Source organism: Furipterus horrens, unplaced genomic scaffold (assembly GCF_987537825.1).
Source record: "Furipterus horrens unplaced genomic scaffold, mFurHor1.1.pri manual_scaffold_7, whole genome shotgun sequence".
In the NCBI taxonomy this organism is placed as follows: Eukaryota; Metazoa; Chordata; class Mammalia; order Chiroptera; family Furipteridae; genus Furipterus; species Furipterus horrens.
In genome coordinates, this window is record NW_028327177.1 from 103,865,051 (window position 1) to 103,878,583 (window position 13,533).

Consider the following 13,533-nt stretch of genomic DNA (forward strand, 5'->3'; position numbering starts at 1 on the left):
CCCAGCCCTGCAACTCTTGCCAGCTATGTGACTTTGGGCTACTCACTTCCCCTCTCTGTGCTACAGTCCCTTTTCACAATGAGGATGCAGATACCTTTTCTGAGGAGGTAGAATGAGTCATAAAGGATTTGGGACCAAGAAATGGCTCCAGGGATGGGGAGCACCCCACATGGTGACCAGCAAAAGAATCCTTTGTTGTTCCCTTGCCCCCCTTCTGGCTGTGCAGCGCAGTGGTTAAAGCCAGCCTCTGGAACAATATTGCCTGGTTCAAATCCAGGCTCTGTTTTATAATACCTCTGTGACCTCAGCAGATTGCTTATACCCCTGTTTCTGTGTCTTCACTGACAAAACAGGGTAGTAATAGTATTTGGCACATAGAGATTAGTTAAATTAATATCTGCTTACTGCTTCAAACAGAGCCCAGCATACAACAAGCACCATGTGTTTGCCATTATTATTTTATTACTTATCAAACATTTTCTGAGGATCTTCTCTATGCCACTGGAAATGAGTGTAAGGAGACAGATATAAGCAAGCATGGGCCCCAAGGGGTAAGAGGGGTGGCCTGGGCTTAGAGGAGAGGGAAGGCCTGTTCCACCTGAGTCTGGGCAAGGAGGAGGGTCAGGAAAGGGCACATGCAGGAGAGCTGTCCACGGTGCGAGGAGAGCCAGGGTAGTGGTGATTGGTGTGTTGGGATATTTGGGCTGCATGTTGGTGGGTAAATAGGAATGGAACTCATGCCGTGTGCCTGGCCCTGTCTCACCTTGGCGGAACCTAGATACTCAATGGCTCACAGTCTGCCCAGGCCCAGAGACACACGCAGTGGCAACGCAGGGGCTGGTTGTTGGCTTAGCCCTGATTGCCTTCACTCAGCAGAGCAGTGAGCACCAGAAGCAAAGGGTGGGGGGACTATCACAGTCCTGGAGAATGAGCAAATCAAGTCCCACCTTCCAGGACTGACCAGAGCCTGCCACCCACACAGCACTCAGTTCTCAGGACTCCTGTGTTGCCTCCCAGGCAGGAGCTGTCTCATTTAAGTCATTGACCCCAGAACAGGGCCCAGCATATAGGCCCTTGACAGGCAGCATGGGGGAGAAGGAGTACCAGCTTTAGAATCGAGAGATCCCAGTTCAGGTCCTGACTCTGCCATTTCCTTGCTGAGTGACTTTGGGCAGGTCACTTGCCTTCTCTGAACCTCAGTGTCCTCATCTGTTACATGGGCGTGTGGGAGCCCTGTGAGTTCTGGGACTGTTGCTGTTATTCCCGAGCCCTCTGTCCATGTGAATGGGTGTGGGAATGAAAGTAGGCCCAGTGGGGAGGAAGCCTGGGGTTCAGGCCCACTGAGTTCGCACTGCCAGGGCCACTAAAATGCTTTTTTTCTTGGGCTTCACACCATTGTATCTATCCTGTCCAGTTTGTATGTGTAGAAAGCCTTGTGACCGCCGTGGTGGACATGTACCCCAAGGTCTTCCGGAGGGGCTATCGGCGGGAGCTGCTTATTTTGGCCCTGTCCATCGTCTCCTATTTTCTGGGCCTTGTAATGTTAACCGAGGTGAGTGATATGGACAGAGTGAGCGATGTCAACAGCATAGCATAGGGTGGAGTGCCTGGGTTTGAGTGAGGCAGGTCGGATATCATATCCCAGTTTGAAATGGACTAGCTGTGTGACCCTGGCCAGGTCTAGTGCCTTCTCTGTTGACTCATTTCTTTTTTCTTCCTAATGGAGTGTTGTGAGCATCCCATCAAAGTTCTCATGAAGCCTCATCACAACATGTGTAAGTGCTGAGCTAAAGGTCACTGCTCTCATTACCAGAGGGGCATAAAGTTCATAGAGGGAAATGCTGGGATTATCTGGTATTCTGGATGCACAGGCCACCCCTAACAATAACTTGGGGTGAAGGACACAATGTCAGCTACAGACACCTCAACTAGTTACCATTATTGAGCTAAAGATCAAAGCAGCCTTTTCTGGAGCATCATTGAGAATAGATACACACGATGATATTTGGCACCTTCAGGCACTGTATGTTCTAGCTTCAGCCCTCCTGGTACCCATCTTCTTAATGGGCCTGTGGGTGAGGAGGGGTTCATTATGACCCAAAAATTAAGATTGCTTCATAAAATCATGTTTCTCCCTCCTGCAGCCATCCTGTCTAATAGATACTTTCTCAGGTACCTTGGGAGGTAACATTAAGTATCTTTCTCCCTACACTAAAATTAATTTAAAAATCAAAGCAAACAAATGAACAAACAAAAACCTATTGCCTAGAGGCAAGAAGTTTATAAAAAACAGGGAAAGAAATGAAGGAACTCAGGCTCAGTCAAACCAGCTGCTGTGGTACTAAGGTCAGCTCATTGAACCTCCTCATCTTCTACTTCTCAGTAGAAGCTTTCACTGATTTCCTTCCCCATAGCACTTTGTTCCAAGCTCAGTCCAGCCCCCCTCCTACCATTGCAATGACCCATCTGTTCACCTGTCTCCTCTACCAGACCCTGAGGGCCACAGAGAGACCTTGCCTGGCTCTGTGCCCTCAGGGTGGGTGCTTGCTGTGAGGTGACTGGTGTTATCACTGCTCCTAGTCATTGTCACATTAATGGGAGTGATAATCAGCATTTGAGCAAATGAATGGTGTGGCACTTCTCATTTCCATCTAGCTTCTCCCCAGGCAGGAAAACTGGGGCTGCTGTGAGCAGGGCCTCATTAAATGCTGATTAATTACGCAAAGTAGAGTCTTTTGTCACACACAAATTGGGGGGTTAACCTGATGTGTTAAATAGGCTGATGAAGACAGGACTGCAAGAGCAGGCATTAACATGGGCTGCACCAGCCTGGAGCAGGCAGGTGGAAGGTCCTAGTGGGCCTCTGGCCCTGGGTACCGCCAGTTTGCAGAGCCTTCATGCCCACCCTCCACCTGAAGCCTCCGGTCTGCCCAAGGGTGCCTTGCAGCCCCAGGGCCCAGCAGGAAGCCAAGACTTGGCTGCCCAAGACCATGACTTCACATGCCAAATTTCTGCCTCCACGGAGGAATATCTGTGCACAATCATACAGGGGAAGTTCAAATTGCCAAATGGGCCGTGTCGGCCTTGGCCTTGACAGTAATTGCTGGCAGGATCTTCTTTCTCATTTATAGACATTTAAAGCTCAGTTCTAAGGGGAAAATGGGCCACAAATTTCTTATGTTCCACTGAGGCAGTAGTGGATGGTTAAGGGCATGGCCACTTGGATTCAATCCTCAGCCCTGTGACTGGCTAGCTGGATGACCTTCAGCAAGTGTTCTTACTTCTCCGTGCCTCAGTTTCCCCATATGGACATTGGGGATAATAATAGAGCCTGCCTTGTAATAGGCCAGCTGAGTGTGCACCTCCTGGGCCTCCCACTGAACTTAATCATCACAGAGTTGTGTATTACATAGCTGGCCCACATCATTACTATATCCGATAAAGGTTGATTGTGCACCTACTATATACCAAGCTCTGGACCAAAATAAGGACATAGCAGTAGATAAGCCAGTCAGAGTCCCTCCTCTATGGTCTCTCACTCTACACAATTCAGTTTGCACTTATAGGGAACCTACAGTGAGCCAGGCTCTATAATGAGGGCCATAGAGAGGATGGGTATATGGGCCTTTCCAGAAGGAGCTCAGCACTAACTGAACAGCTGAAAGGGGAATACTTTTTTAAATTCTGAGTTCATAAAAACATGCTGTGGAGGCCCAAAGAAATAATGAGGCTGTCAAAGAAGACTTCTTGAAGGAGGTAGCATCTGAGCTGACCTTTGAAGGAACTTACAAGTGAGAGGGAACAGCATGTGCAAAGGCACAGCGGTGAGACTCCCTCATTCTATCTAGGAGGGAGCCTGTTGAGGGTGGCTGGTGGTAAGGGGTAATGAGGCCAAGTGAGGAGGGCAGTCCTGACTGGCAGGCTTAAGAAAGCCAAATGGTAATATTAAACTGCAGAGTGACATGATTGGACTTGCATATTAGAACGGTCCCTGTGAAAGCTGGTGTACAGAATGATTGCAGAGGGCAAGGCTCGGGGAGGCAGGGACACCAGCGGGGGAAGCCATTAGAGTCACCAGGGAGAGATACTGAGGCTGTCCAACCTCAAGTCTCCAGTTTTCTGTGCTGTTTCTGGCATTGAGGAGCAAAGGTAAGAAAGACCATCACAATCCCAGCAATTCCCAGAGGATGGTGTCTTAGGGGTGCCCAGGTTCTAGGGATTAGGGAGAAGCAGTCTGCTTTTTAGGGAGAAGGACTCCTGGCTGATGGTAGGCATAGGGCAGAACAGAGGGCCCTTTCTGAGACCAGCAGGCTGATCCTGCTCCCCTGTGTGTCTGTCCATCCCTCTGTCTATGTATCTGTCCTCCCGCCCCACAGGGAGGCATGTACATCTTCCAGCTCTTTGACTCCTATGCTGCCAGTGGGATGTGCCTTCTCTTTGTGGCCATCTTTGAATGCGTCTGCATCGGCTGGGTGTATGGTGAGTAGGGGCCAAGCCTACCCACACTGCAGTGGCATATATCAGTGCCCAGGACACAGGTGCCCAGGGTAGGGGTGGGCTCAGGTTCTCTGTGGCCTATCTCTGTCAGTCAGCCTCGTTCTTCTTCCCCTCAGGGACCCCTTGGCCCTTACCACTTGCTGGGATACCTTACTGCATTTATATTCCCTCAGCACAGAGAGCGGTTTCAGGCTCGGGGACTGTGACCTTTGGCTAATCCTCTGTCCCTAAGACTTAGTTTTTCCATCTGCAAAATGAGGTCATCAGCACCATGTCTCCAAGTAGGAGATAATGTAGGCAAAGCAGGCAGCACAGTGCTTGGCCCTCAGTCAGTACCTGCCTCCTAGTCCTCCCGTTCCTGGAACAAATTTGCTTTGATGGTAATGCACATTCCCACTGTGAACTTGGCTCAGAAATAGATGCCCCTGCAGGCCACTCTGCTCATTAGCCAGCCCAGCCAGGCCCTGGCCTTCAGAGCCCTGACCCCCACCTCCATGCAAGTCAGCTAGTGCCTCACCCTGCTTCTCTAGGGACCACTTTCCAGCACTCTCCCACAAACTCCTCACCATCTCCTGGGCCTCATTGCCCAAGGTCGGGAGGGGTCCTCCCAATATCAGACTAGAAGTCCTTCTGTAGTTCATCCAAAAAGTTCTCATAGGTATAAAATCTTGGTAATTTTAAGCAGTAATGACTAAGGTCCCTGCCACAGTTCTTCTGTGTACAGCCAGGGAAAGCAAACACTCCCAGCCTTCCCTCTAAGTGTTGTACAGAATTCTCAGGTGTGTGTGCTGGTCTGTTTTTATTCTGGACAGGAAGCAACCGCTTCTATGATAACATTGAAGATATGATTGGCTACCGGCCGTTGTCACTCATTAAATGGTGCTGGAAGGTCGTGACCCCCGGGATCTGTGCAGTAAGTGTCCACCCATCCACTTTTCCACTGGAGAGCCCCAGGCCAGACAGAGCTGTAAATGAGGAAGGTAACATCGCCTGGGTGACCCTCTATGCACTCAGAAAGTCCGAGGCACCCTACACCTTCCTAAATTGGAGTCATGACAGTCTCTGGCCTTGGCTAGGGAGGGGCTTCCCTGAGATTCCAGCTGTGTCACCAGCTTGCTTTGTGACGGTAAGCAAGTCATCTCCTTTCTCAGAGCCTCAGATTCTATACATGCAAACTTGGTAGCTATGACCTGTCTCCAAGGGGCCAAGGATCACTTGAAAGACATTTGGCTTTGTTGTTAACTGAGAAAGCAGCACAACTGAGGGTAAAACTAGGGCTCACGCTCTGCCCTCAGACCAGACCATGGAGTCAGAGGCCTTCATGAGCTGACATCTAATTAAAAAAAACAAAAAACTCTGCTCTTCACCCAGTTCTTGGCACTGGAAGTATCTTAAAGCATCTTCACAAACCATTGTAGTTCTGAAAGGCAGCTTTGAAACCAGTCCCAAGAAATAGCTAGGAAAAATAAAAATTCCTGATTGGGCAGAGGCTGGAGATGAGGCTCCTGGGGAGGGGGGTAGAAGAATCTCACAGCCCAGTGAAGTCTTGGGATCTGGGAGGGTCCATTTCCTCTGTATCTGATGCTGGTGGACTGGGCCTCAAACTCACTGTGGACCAGAGCAGAGCTTTGCCTCTCTGAGGCTGTCACATGGGGTAGTTCCTCTCTACTCCTGGCCTCCTGCACGGTGGCCCCAGGGACCTCTCCCCGTCTGTCCACAGGGCATCTTCATCTTCTTTCTGGTCAAGTACAAGCCTCTCAAGTATAACAACGTCTACACCTACCCCGCCTGGGGCTATGGCATAGGCTGGCTCATGGCCCTGTCCTCCATGCTCTGCATCCCCCTCTGGATCTTCATCAAGGTGTGGAAGACAGAGGGGACACTGTCTGAGGTGAGACAAGAGGGAGGAGGGGTCAACAAGGGCAGCCCCAAGATGGGCGAGGTGCAAGGCAGGAATTGGCTCTGCCTCAGAACAGGCTGGTGAGCAGGGTTGAGTCCATGGGCACCTCTCTGGGTTTCAGTTGCCTCATCTGGACAGTAAGTAGGTGTGAGGATAACAGGCCCCCCATGTGTCTCTCAAGGGAGCTGTGGCCAGATCTTCCTTGACGGGTGTTCATCACAACCACTATTTTAGAGGTATCTCTGTGAGGCCTCAGGATTGAACCTGCTTCTCTGAGCTCAGCTTCAGTTTCCTCATCTGTAAAACAGGGACAGTGGTGGTCCCTAACTTACAGGGCTCTTTGTGAGGACTCTCAGTGAGTTCATATAAGGAAAGCACTTAGACCAGGACTTGGAACAGAGGGTTGACCAAGTGTTAGCTCTTACTGTTCTGTTAATGCATTAAGGACCCCACTCCCAGGACAAAGGAAGATCTGACATTTGGGGACTGACACCTATCCCATGTCATCACCCTACTGGGTTCTCTACATGTTGTATATCCTTTAGTTTAGTCCTCAGAGCAAACCAGGATGCTGACATCATTTTCTGCATTTAATAGGTAGAGAACAAAGCTCAAAGAAATTGTCACTGGCACAAAAATTAGCATCATACAGCCCAAAATTAGCAAGCCAAATATTTTTATTGAGATGTAATCGCAGTACATTATATTAGTGTCGGGTATACAACATAATGGCTCAATATTTGTATATACTGTGAAATGATCACCACAATGGGTCTAGTAAACAACCATTACTACATGTAGTTACAGCTTTACCTGTGATGAGACTTCTAAGATGTACTCTCTTATCAGCTTTCAAATGTGCAGTACAGTATTATTAACTATAGTCACCATGCTGCACGTTACATCTCCATGACTTATTTATTTTGTAACTGAAAGTTTGTATCTCTTGACCCCGTTCACCCATTTTGCCCACCCACTAATCTGATCTCTGTATTTGTGAGCTTGGTTGTTCTGTTTTCTTAGATGTAACATATAAGTGAAATCACACAGTATTTGGTCTGACTTTCCTTATGTAGCATAATGTCCTGAAGGGGCATCAATGTTGTCACAAATGTCAAGATTTCCTTTTTTATAGCTGAATAATAATCATATGTGTGTGTGTGTGAGAGAGAGAGAGAGAGACGTTTTCCTTTATCCATTATCTGTTGATGTACACTGAGGTTACTTCCATGTCTTTGCTTTTGTAAATAATGCTGTGATGAACATGGGGTATATATATCTTTTCAAGCCGGTGTTTTTCTTGTCTTCAGATAAATACCCAGAAGTGGAATTGCTGGGCCATATAGTAGTTCTAGTTTTAATTTTTTGAGGAAACTCCATACTGTTTTCCATAGTGGAAATCAAAAAAATTAAAACAAACTGTGTTGAAGTCTGTTTAAATATGATAAAATTCACCCATTTCAATGCTTTTTTAAGGAACTTTCAGCATAGTGCATTTATCACCATAAATCAATTTTAGAACATTTTTGTCACCGTAATGAGATCCCTCACGCGCATTCACAGTTAGCCGTGTTCCCACTCTGAGACAACCACCAGCCTCCTTTCTGCCTCCATGGATGTGCCTGGGCTGGGCATGGTACAGTATGTGGTCTCTCCATGGCAGACTGAATTATAACCCAAGCAGTCTTATTCCAGGGCACTCGCTCTCTGCTTACTCCCCTTTCCCACCTGCTGGCGGATCAAATGGTTTGAGTCAGTTTCTTGCTCATTTAGCAAATTGTTTGCAGTGTGCCAGACACTATAAGATGTTTACAAACACTGAGCCATTTAATCCTCATAGCAATCCTGTGAGGTGGAGGCTCTATTTGTCCCCATTTCACAGATGAGGAAGCTGAAGCACAGAGAAGTGAACCAACTTGCCCAAGGGCACACAGCCTCTGAGTGGTGAAGTGGATACTCTGGAGTCTGTGCTCTCATTCCCTGAGCTTACGACCTCATTCCTCTGTTGGAATGGCCACACACTGTTGCAGGGCCCTGTCTCTGCCCCAGTGCCACACCCCAGGGATCTCAGGGGTTGACCTTTGTCTCCCAGGACAAGATCAGAGAGAGATGGGAGTGTGTGCAGACACATGACTGTGATTGCCTATGCAGAACTGGCTTCACTTAGTCCTCCTGCCCACCAAGAGGTCTGGGTTCCAGAAAAAGCTGTGCATCCAGCCAGCAGGAGCAAGCCTGCTTGTACTCCTAGAGCAAGCCAGGCTCTTTGTCACCTGCAGCGTCACCTGTAGGTCAAGGGCAGTTGGTTAATTCTGATTTGGGACCAAACATGTCCAGAGGACAGTGGCGCTGCAGCCCCAACACCTCAGCCACTGCAGGCACCTCCCCAAACTTCCAGTGGTCTTTGGGATTTAGAAATGCCAGCGTCTCCCGGAGAGTCCTCCAGAGATTCTCTCAGTCCTGCATGGAGGCGAGGGAGGGAGGTAGGGTGGAGAGGCTACTTCGCTGAGTTCCCCCATCTCCCTAAGCTCACGTGCCAGCCTGCACAGAGAGCAGGGCTTATTAAAGACAGCAACGTCTTTGGAGGTAGTCAGACCTGGTTTCCAGCCCTTCCTTCCTGGGAGAAGGTTTAATCTACCTCCTCCATTTCCAGAAGTTCTGCCAACTGACACTGATAGGAAAGACCTGGAAGGAAAAATGGGGTTAATGGTCCTTACCTCAGAGAATTGCTATGAAGATAGATATTCTGTGCTAATCTGTGGCTAAATCAACTAACCTGAGCCTCTGGATAATCCCAGATGGTGGGTACCATTGGTATCCCTCTTTGACACATGAGAAAACTGAGCCACAGAGAGGTTAAGTTTCTTGCCTCAGTAAAGTGGTAGATCTGGGGTTCAAACCCAGGCACCTGGCCCCTAAGCCCATGCTCTTAATGCCTGTCCTGTATCAAGAGTCTGGTGCCGTGCCTGGCACACAGGAGGTGTTCAGCACAGATGAGTCTGCCTGTTAATCCCCCTAGGACAATGTAGGTTCAGCCTCTTAGGTATGGCAGGATCTGGAAGAGAAAACAGATCCTTCATCATGAGGAATCAGTCACCCTAAAGGCTTCCCAGCCTTCCTGGGGAAAGAGTTTATGCCCAGAAAAGACATCTTAAATCCTGGCCCCATTAAATCTCCCAAGGAGACCAGGGTGGGGAGGGAGATACACAGGAATATGAGGTGTGGGACCCCAAGGCAGGGCTGTGGTGGCAGGAGTGAGGGTCAGGAGTCTGCTCGAGGCCACTACTTCCTCATCAGTGTAGTGGGGACGATAGCCATTTCGTTGGTGCCCAGCCCAGTGCTGGCCGCTTTACAGGGTGGTGTGAGGCCGTAGCCGTGAGTGTTGGCATTAGTGATAGTGTTTGCATCTTCGAGTTGCGGCCCAAGGAGCACATGGTACACACCACGTGTTCCCCAGGGTGCTGGCAGCATGATGACACCCCTCCAGTGGGAAATGCTTCCAGCAAGCATTACATAAACAGCCCTGGAGCTGCCTTAGCTCCCCCTCACAACAGCTTTGCCAGCAGGTACTATTACCCCATTTCACAGTGAGGAAAATACAGCTTACAGAGGTTAAGTGACTTGCCCAACACAGATAGGGAGTGGCCTCTTCGCCATTCAGACCCCAGCTGCTCTGTCTCTACCAGAGGGAAGGGATGGGGCAGTCGGCTCTGATTGCTGCTCTCATCCTAGTCACCTGCGGTAGGTAGTCACCAAAAGCTGGCCGTGGGTATCTCCATTGTTTCCATTTTCCAGAAGTGGAAACTGAGACCCAGGGAGCTCAATTCATCATCCAGGACAGAACTCTCAGTGACAGAGCTGGGGCCTGGGCCTCAGTCTGCTGACTTCATGCTCCCCTGGCTCTGCTGCCTCGTGTTCACTGTGAGGGCAGGAGAGGCGGCGGCAGGCCCCAGGACCCTGGCAGCCTCTCTCTGACAGCTCTTCTTCTCCTCTCCAACCACCTAGAAATTCCGGAAGTTGACGATCCCCAGTGCTGACCTGAAAATGAGGGGCAAGCTTGGGGCAGGCCCACGGACGGTGATGGTTAATGACTGTGACACCAAACTCCAAGGCGATGGGACCATTGCAGCCATCACAGAGAAGGAGACGCACTTCTGAGGGTCCACCTGCCGCCTCGGATGACTCTGCTTCCTTCTCCTTCTCTGTGTGTACAAATGAATACCTGAAAAACGTACTTCACCTAATGATAGAGGCTTGCTCGTTTTGCACAGGACTTATTAACAAGTTAATTTTAAGGTGGTTGTGTACACTTTGGTTTAAAGTCACATTCCCCTCCTCACCCTCAATTATCATGTAAGTAACATTACAAAGAGTTAATACTGTACAGGGACTAGCAGAACCTTCTTGTGCTAGGACAGTTTTAACCAGTGTTTTTTAGGGGTTAAGAAGAAATATATCATATGGTCAAACTTTTATACTCGGGCTGTGGGCAGGTGGGGTGGGAGTGATTCCTGTCCTCCTCTGTCAGCCTTTTTAATCAACCAGTCCTTGTCTTGTGTTTGTTCCTGACCATTGTTGCCACCTCTCCTTCACACCCCCCAGGGGTGGGGGGCTTTTCCTTCAAACCCTCCCATTCCCATTCCCAGCCACTTAGCAGTGGGTTTGCAGACAGCAAAGCTGTGTCAGAGAAGAAAAAGTCCCACCAGACTCAGGACTCCTGGGTTGCAGGCACCCATCTACCCTTATCCTATAAGTGACCTTGGGCACTCCTTTTCGCTCCCTGGGCCTCAGTTTAACTGTCTCCTAAATGGGAGGGTTGGCTCAGGCGATCTCGAGGTTTTTCCCGGCCTGGCCGCAGCTCTTGAGGATTCTCGTTGCATGCCTTGCTGGCTTGCAGACCTGACATTCATCTTGGATTCTTCTGAAGATTCTCAGGCAGTCCTCCTTGTACTCACCTTCTGCCTGCTTGTTTTAAATCCAGTTCATCATGGAAATGATGTGGTAGTGATGTGTGTTTTCCCCAGAACTCTAGTTTGTTTTCATCCTTGAACATGTCTCTGGATTCCAGCCGGGCCCTGGCCCCCGTTCAGGCTCGTCCTGTGCTGTCTGCTCTCACTCTCAGCTCTGCCTGTCCATCCTCGGTGGAGCTGGCTGGAGTTGGCTGGACACTGGTTTTCAGGCTTAGGAAGAAGCCCTGATTCTCTTTGTGGCGGTTTGTCCTGCCCCTGCCCCTGCCCCAGTCAGGATCTGCGTCATAGAACCTTCCACCAGCCTCCCAGGCTAAGGAGCTACAGGGAGGCCTGGAGCCTGGTCTCACCCTCCGGCCCCTTCTTCATGCCCCCGCAGAGTCTTCTCCCTCAGGCTGTCCCAGGCCCTCCTTTCTCCCCCATCATCCTGATGCCTCTCCCTCTCCACCCTTTCTGTCACCAGCAGAACCTTGGAACCTTCACAGAAGCTTCTTCCCTACCCCTTTTTTCGAGAGCCATCCCACCTGCATCTCTCCCAGTAAGTGCTGAGAAGCCTCAGCGCTTACTGGAGGGGAGACTGAGTTCGCTGTCCCTCCTCCGTTCAGGCCTGGGGTCTCTGGGAAGGCTGGCTTGCTCCAGACCGCCCTAGCTGATCTCTCTGTTTTTTTCTTTAATTGGATTTGATGTTAAGCCTCTGCTTGGATTTTGAGTTATTCAGGGACAGGGAAGGTACATTCTTTATCCTTTTCCTTCATGTTCCCAATTTTGGGGGGTAGAAATGCAAGCTTTGTTCAGACCGAGGCTTTAGTTCCTTGTAATAAGTCTGTGTGTTTGATTCACCCAAAAGTTACCAAACTTTCAGCTTCTCTGCTCTGGGCAGCCCCGCTCTGAGCCTGAGTTTGCTGGGAGGGAAGTCCAATGCTGCCCAGGCAGGCTGGACACCAGGTTGTGGTCCCCCTTTTGCACACACACCCCAGGCCTGCTCTTTGATCTGGTGGACCCGGGAAATGGACCCAGGAAGATCAGTGCTCAGCTGGGCCCCTGCTCCTGTCTGTCTTATCTGCTCTTCCCCCAACAGGTCCTGGGGAGGCATCTCCCCGCTGCTGCTGCTACTGGTTCTCCCCCCACAGCTCTCACAGATGCACAGCCCCGCAGCCTCGCCTGGCACGCACTGCATTGTACATACATGTGACACTTAATATTCCACTCACTGAACACTACTAATGGGGCAGGGCAGAGGGAGGGCCTTTGTTCTTTGTTTTTTGTAATTTCCTACTAGTATTTGGGTAACTTTGGGGGTTGGGGAGGAAAATGTGGGGCAGGGGAAACATCATTGTGAAGACTTTTTTTGATATTCATTGGAAACAATACATCCTTTCTGAGATATTTACAGTATTATTAAAAATGAAAAGGGTTGTACTGTTTTGCATAACGAACGTTTTTATTGGGTATTCAAAGGGCACATCATTGTCTGCTTACTCATTTTTAAAAATTAAAGGAATGAACAAACTATATGTAGCTGTTTCCAGCAAAGTGGTATTCATTGAGCTTTTCTTCCTGTTTTTTATTACCTACATGGTATTCCTGCAAAAGTCTTAGTTCAATATTTCGAGGTTGCAGTCTCAATTTGGGATTATAAATTAGAAACACTCAGGGGTGTTTCAGGAGCCCACACTTTCTTTCATGTATTTGCCATGCATTGAATGTCTACTCTGTGCTAAATGCTTTACATGTTACTTATTCAACCCTCACAACAACCCCATAAAGTAGGCACTTCCCCCACTTTATTTATGTATTACTTCCTCCACATTACAGATATGGGAAATTGAGGCACAGAGAAGTCAAGCCACTTGCCCAGAGTCACAGAGGTAGCAAACAGCAGGACCAGAAAGGGGAGTCAGGTCTGTCTGACCGCAAAACCCATTCTCTTAATCACTATGCCTTACTGTGTCTTGTGCTACAAAGCCCCAAAGTAGGTGAAAACCACTTCACAACAGCAACAGCAATGGCTGGCACAAAGCTCACGCACCTGTCCTCTTAGGCAGACCTGCATGTCTGAGGTAGGCAAAGTGGGGAGAAGGAGCTGAGGATTTGGAGCATGCATCCCAGGTTTGGCTGCAGAATCTGCCCTACCAGCCTCAGTTTTCTCATCTCTGAAGATCCTGTGAGTTC

General features: G+C 49.3%; 1 protein-coding gene across 1 annotated transcript in view; it reads left to right on the plus strand.

The window, feature by feature from the left end:
- Positions 1-12,793, plus strand: part of SLC6A11 (solute carrier family 6 member 11) — a 128,163-nt gene extending 115,370 nt beyond the window's left edge. Inside the window, exons 10-14 of the mRNA XM_090284176.1 lie at positions 1,415-1,552; positions 4,377-4,479; positions 5,310-5,410; positions 6,218-6,388; positions 10,400-12,793. Coding sequence (XP_090140302.1) covers positions 1,415-1,552; positions 4,377-4,479; positions 5,310-5,410; positions 6,218-6,388; positions 10,400-10,552 — 666 coding nt within the window. The 3' untranslated portion in view covers positions 10,553-12,793. The remainder of the gene's footprint in view (positions 1-1,414; positions 1,553-4,376; positions 4,480-5,309; positions 5,411-6,217; positions 6,389-10,399) is intronic.
- The last annotated feature ends 740 nt before the right edge of the window (positions 12,794-13,533 follow it).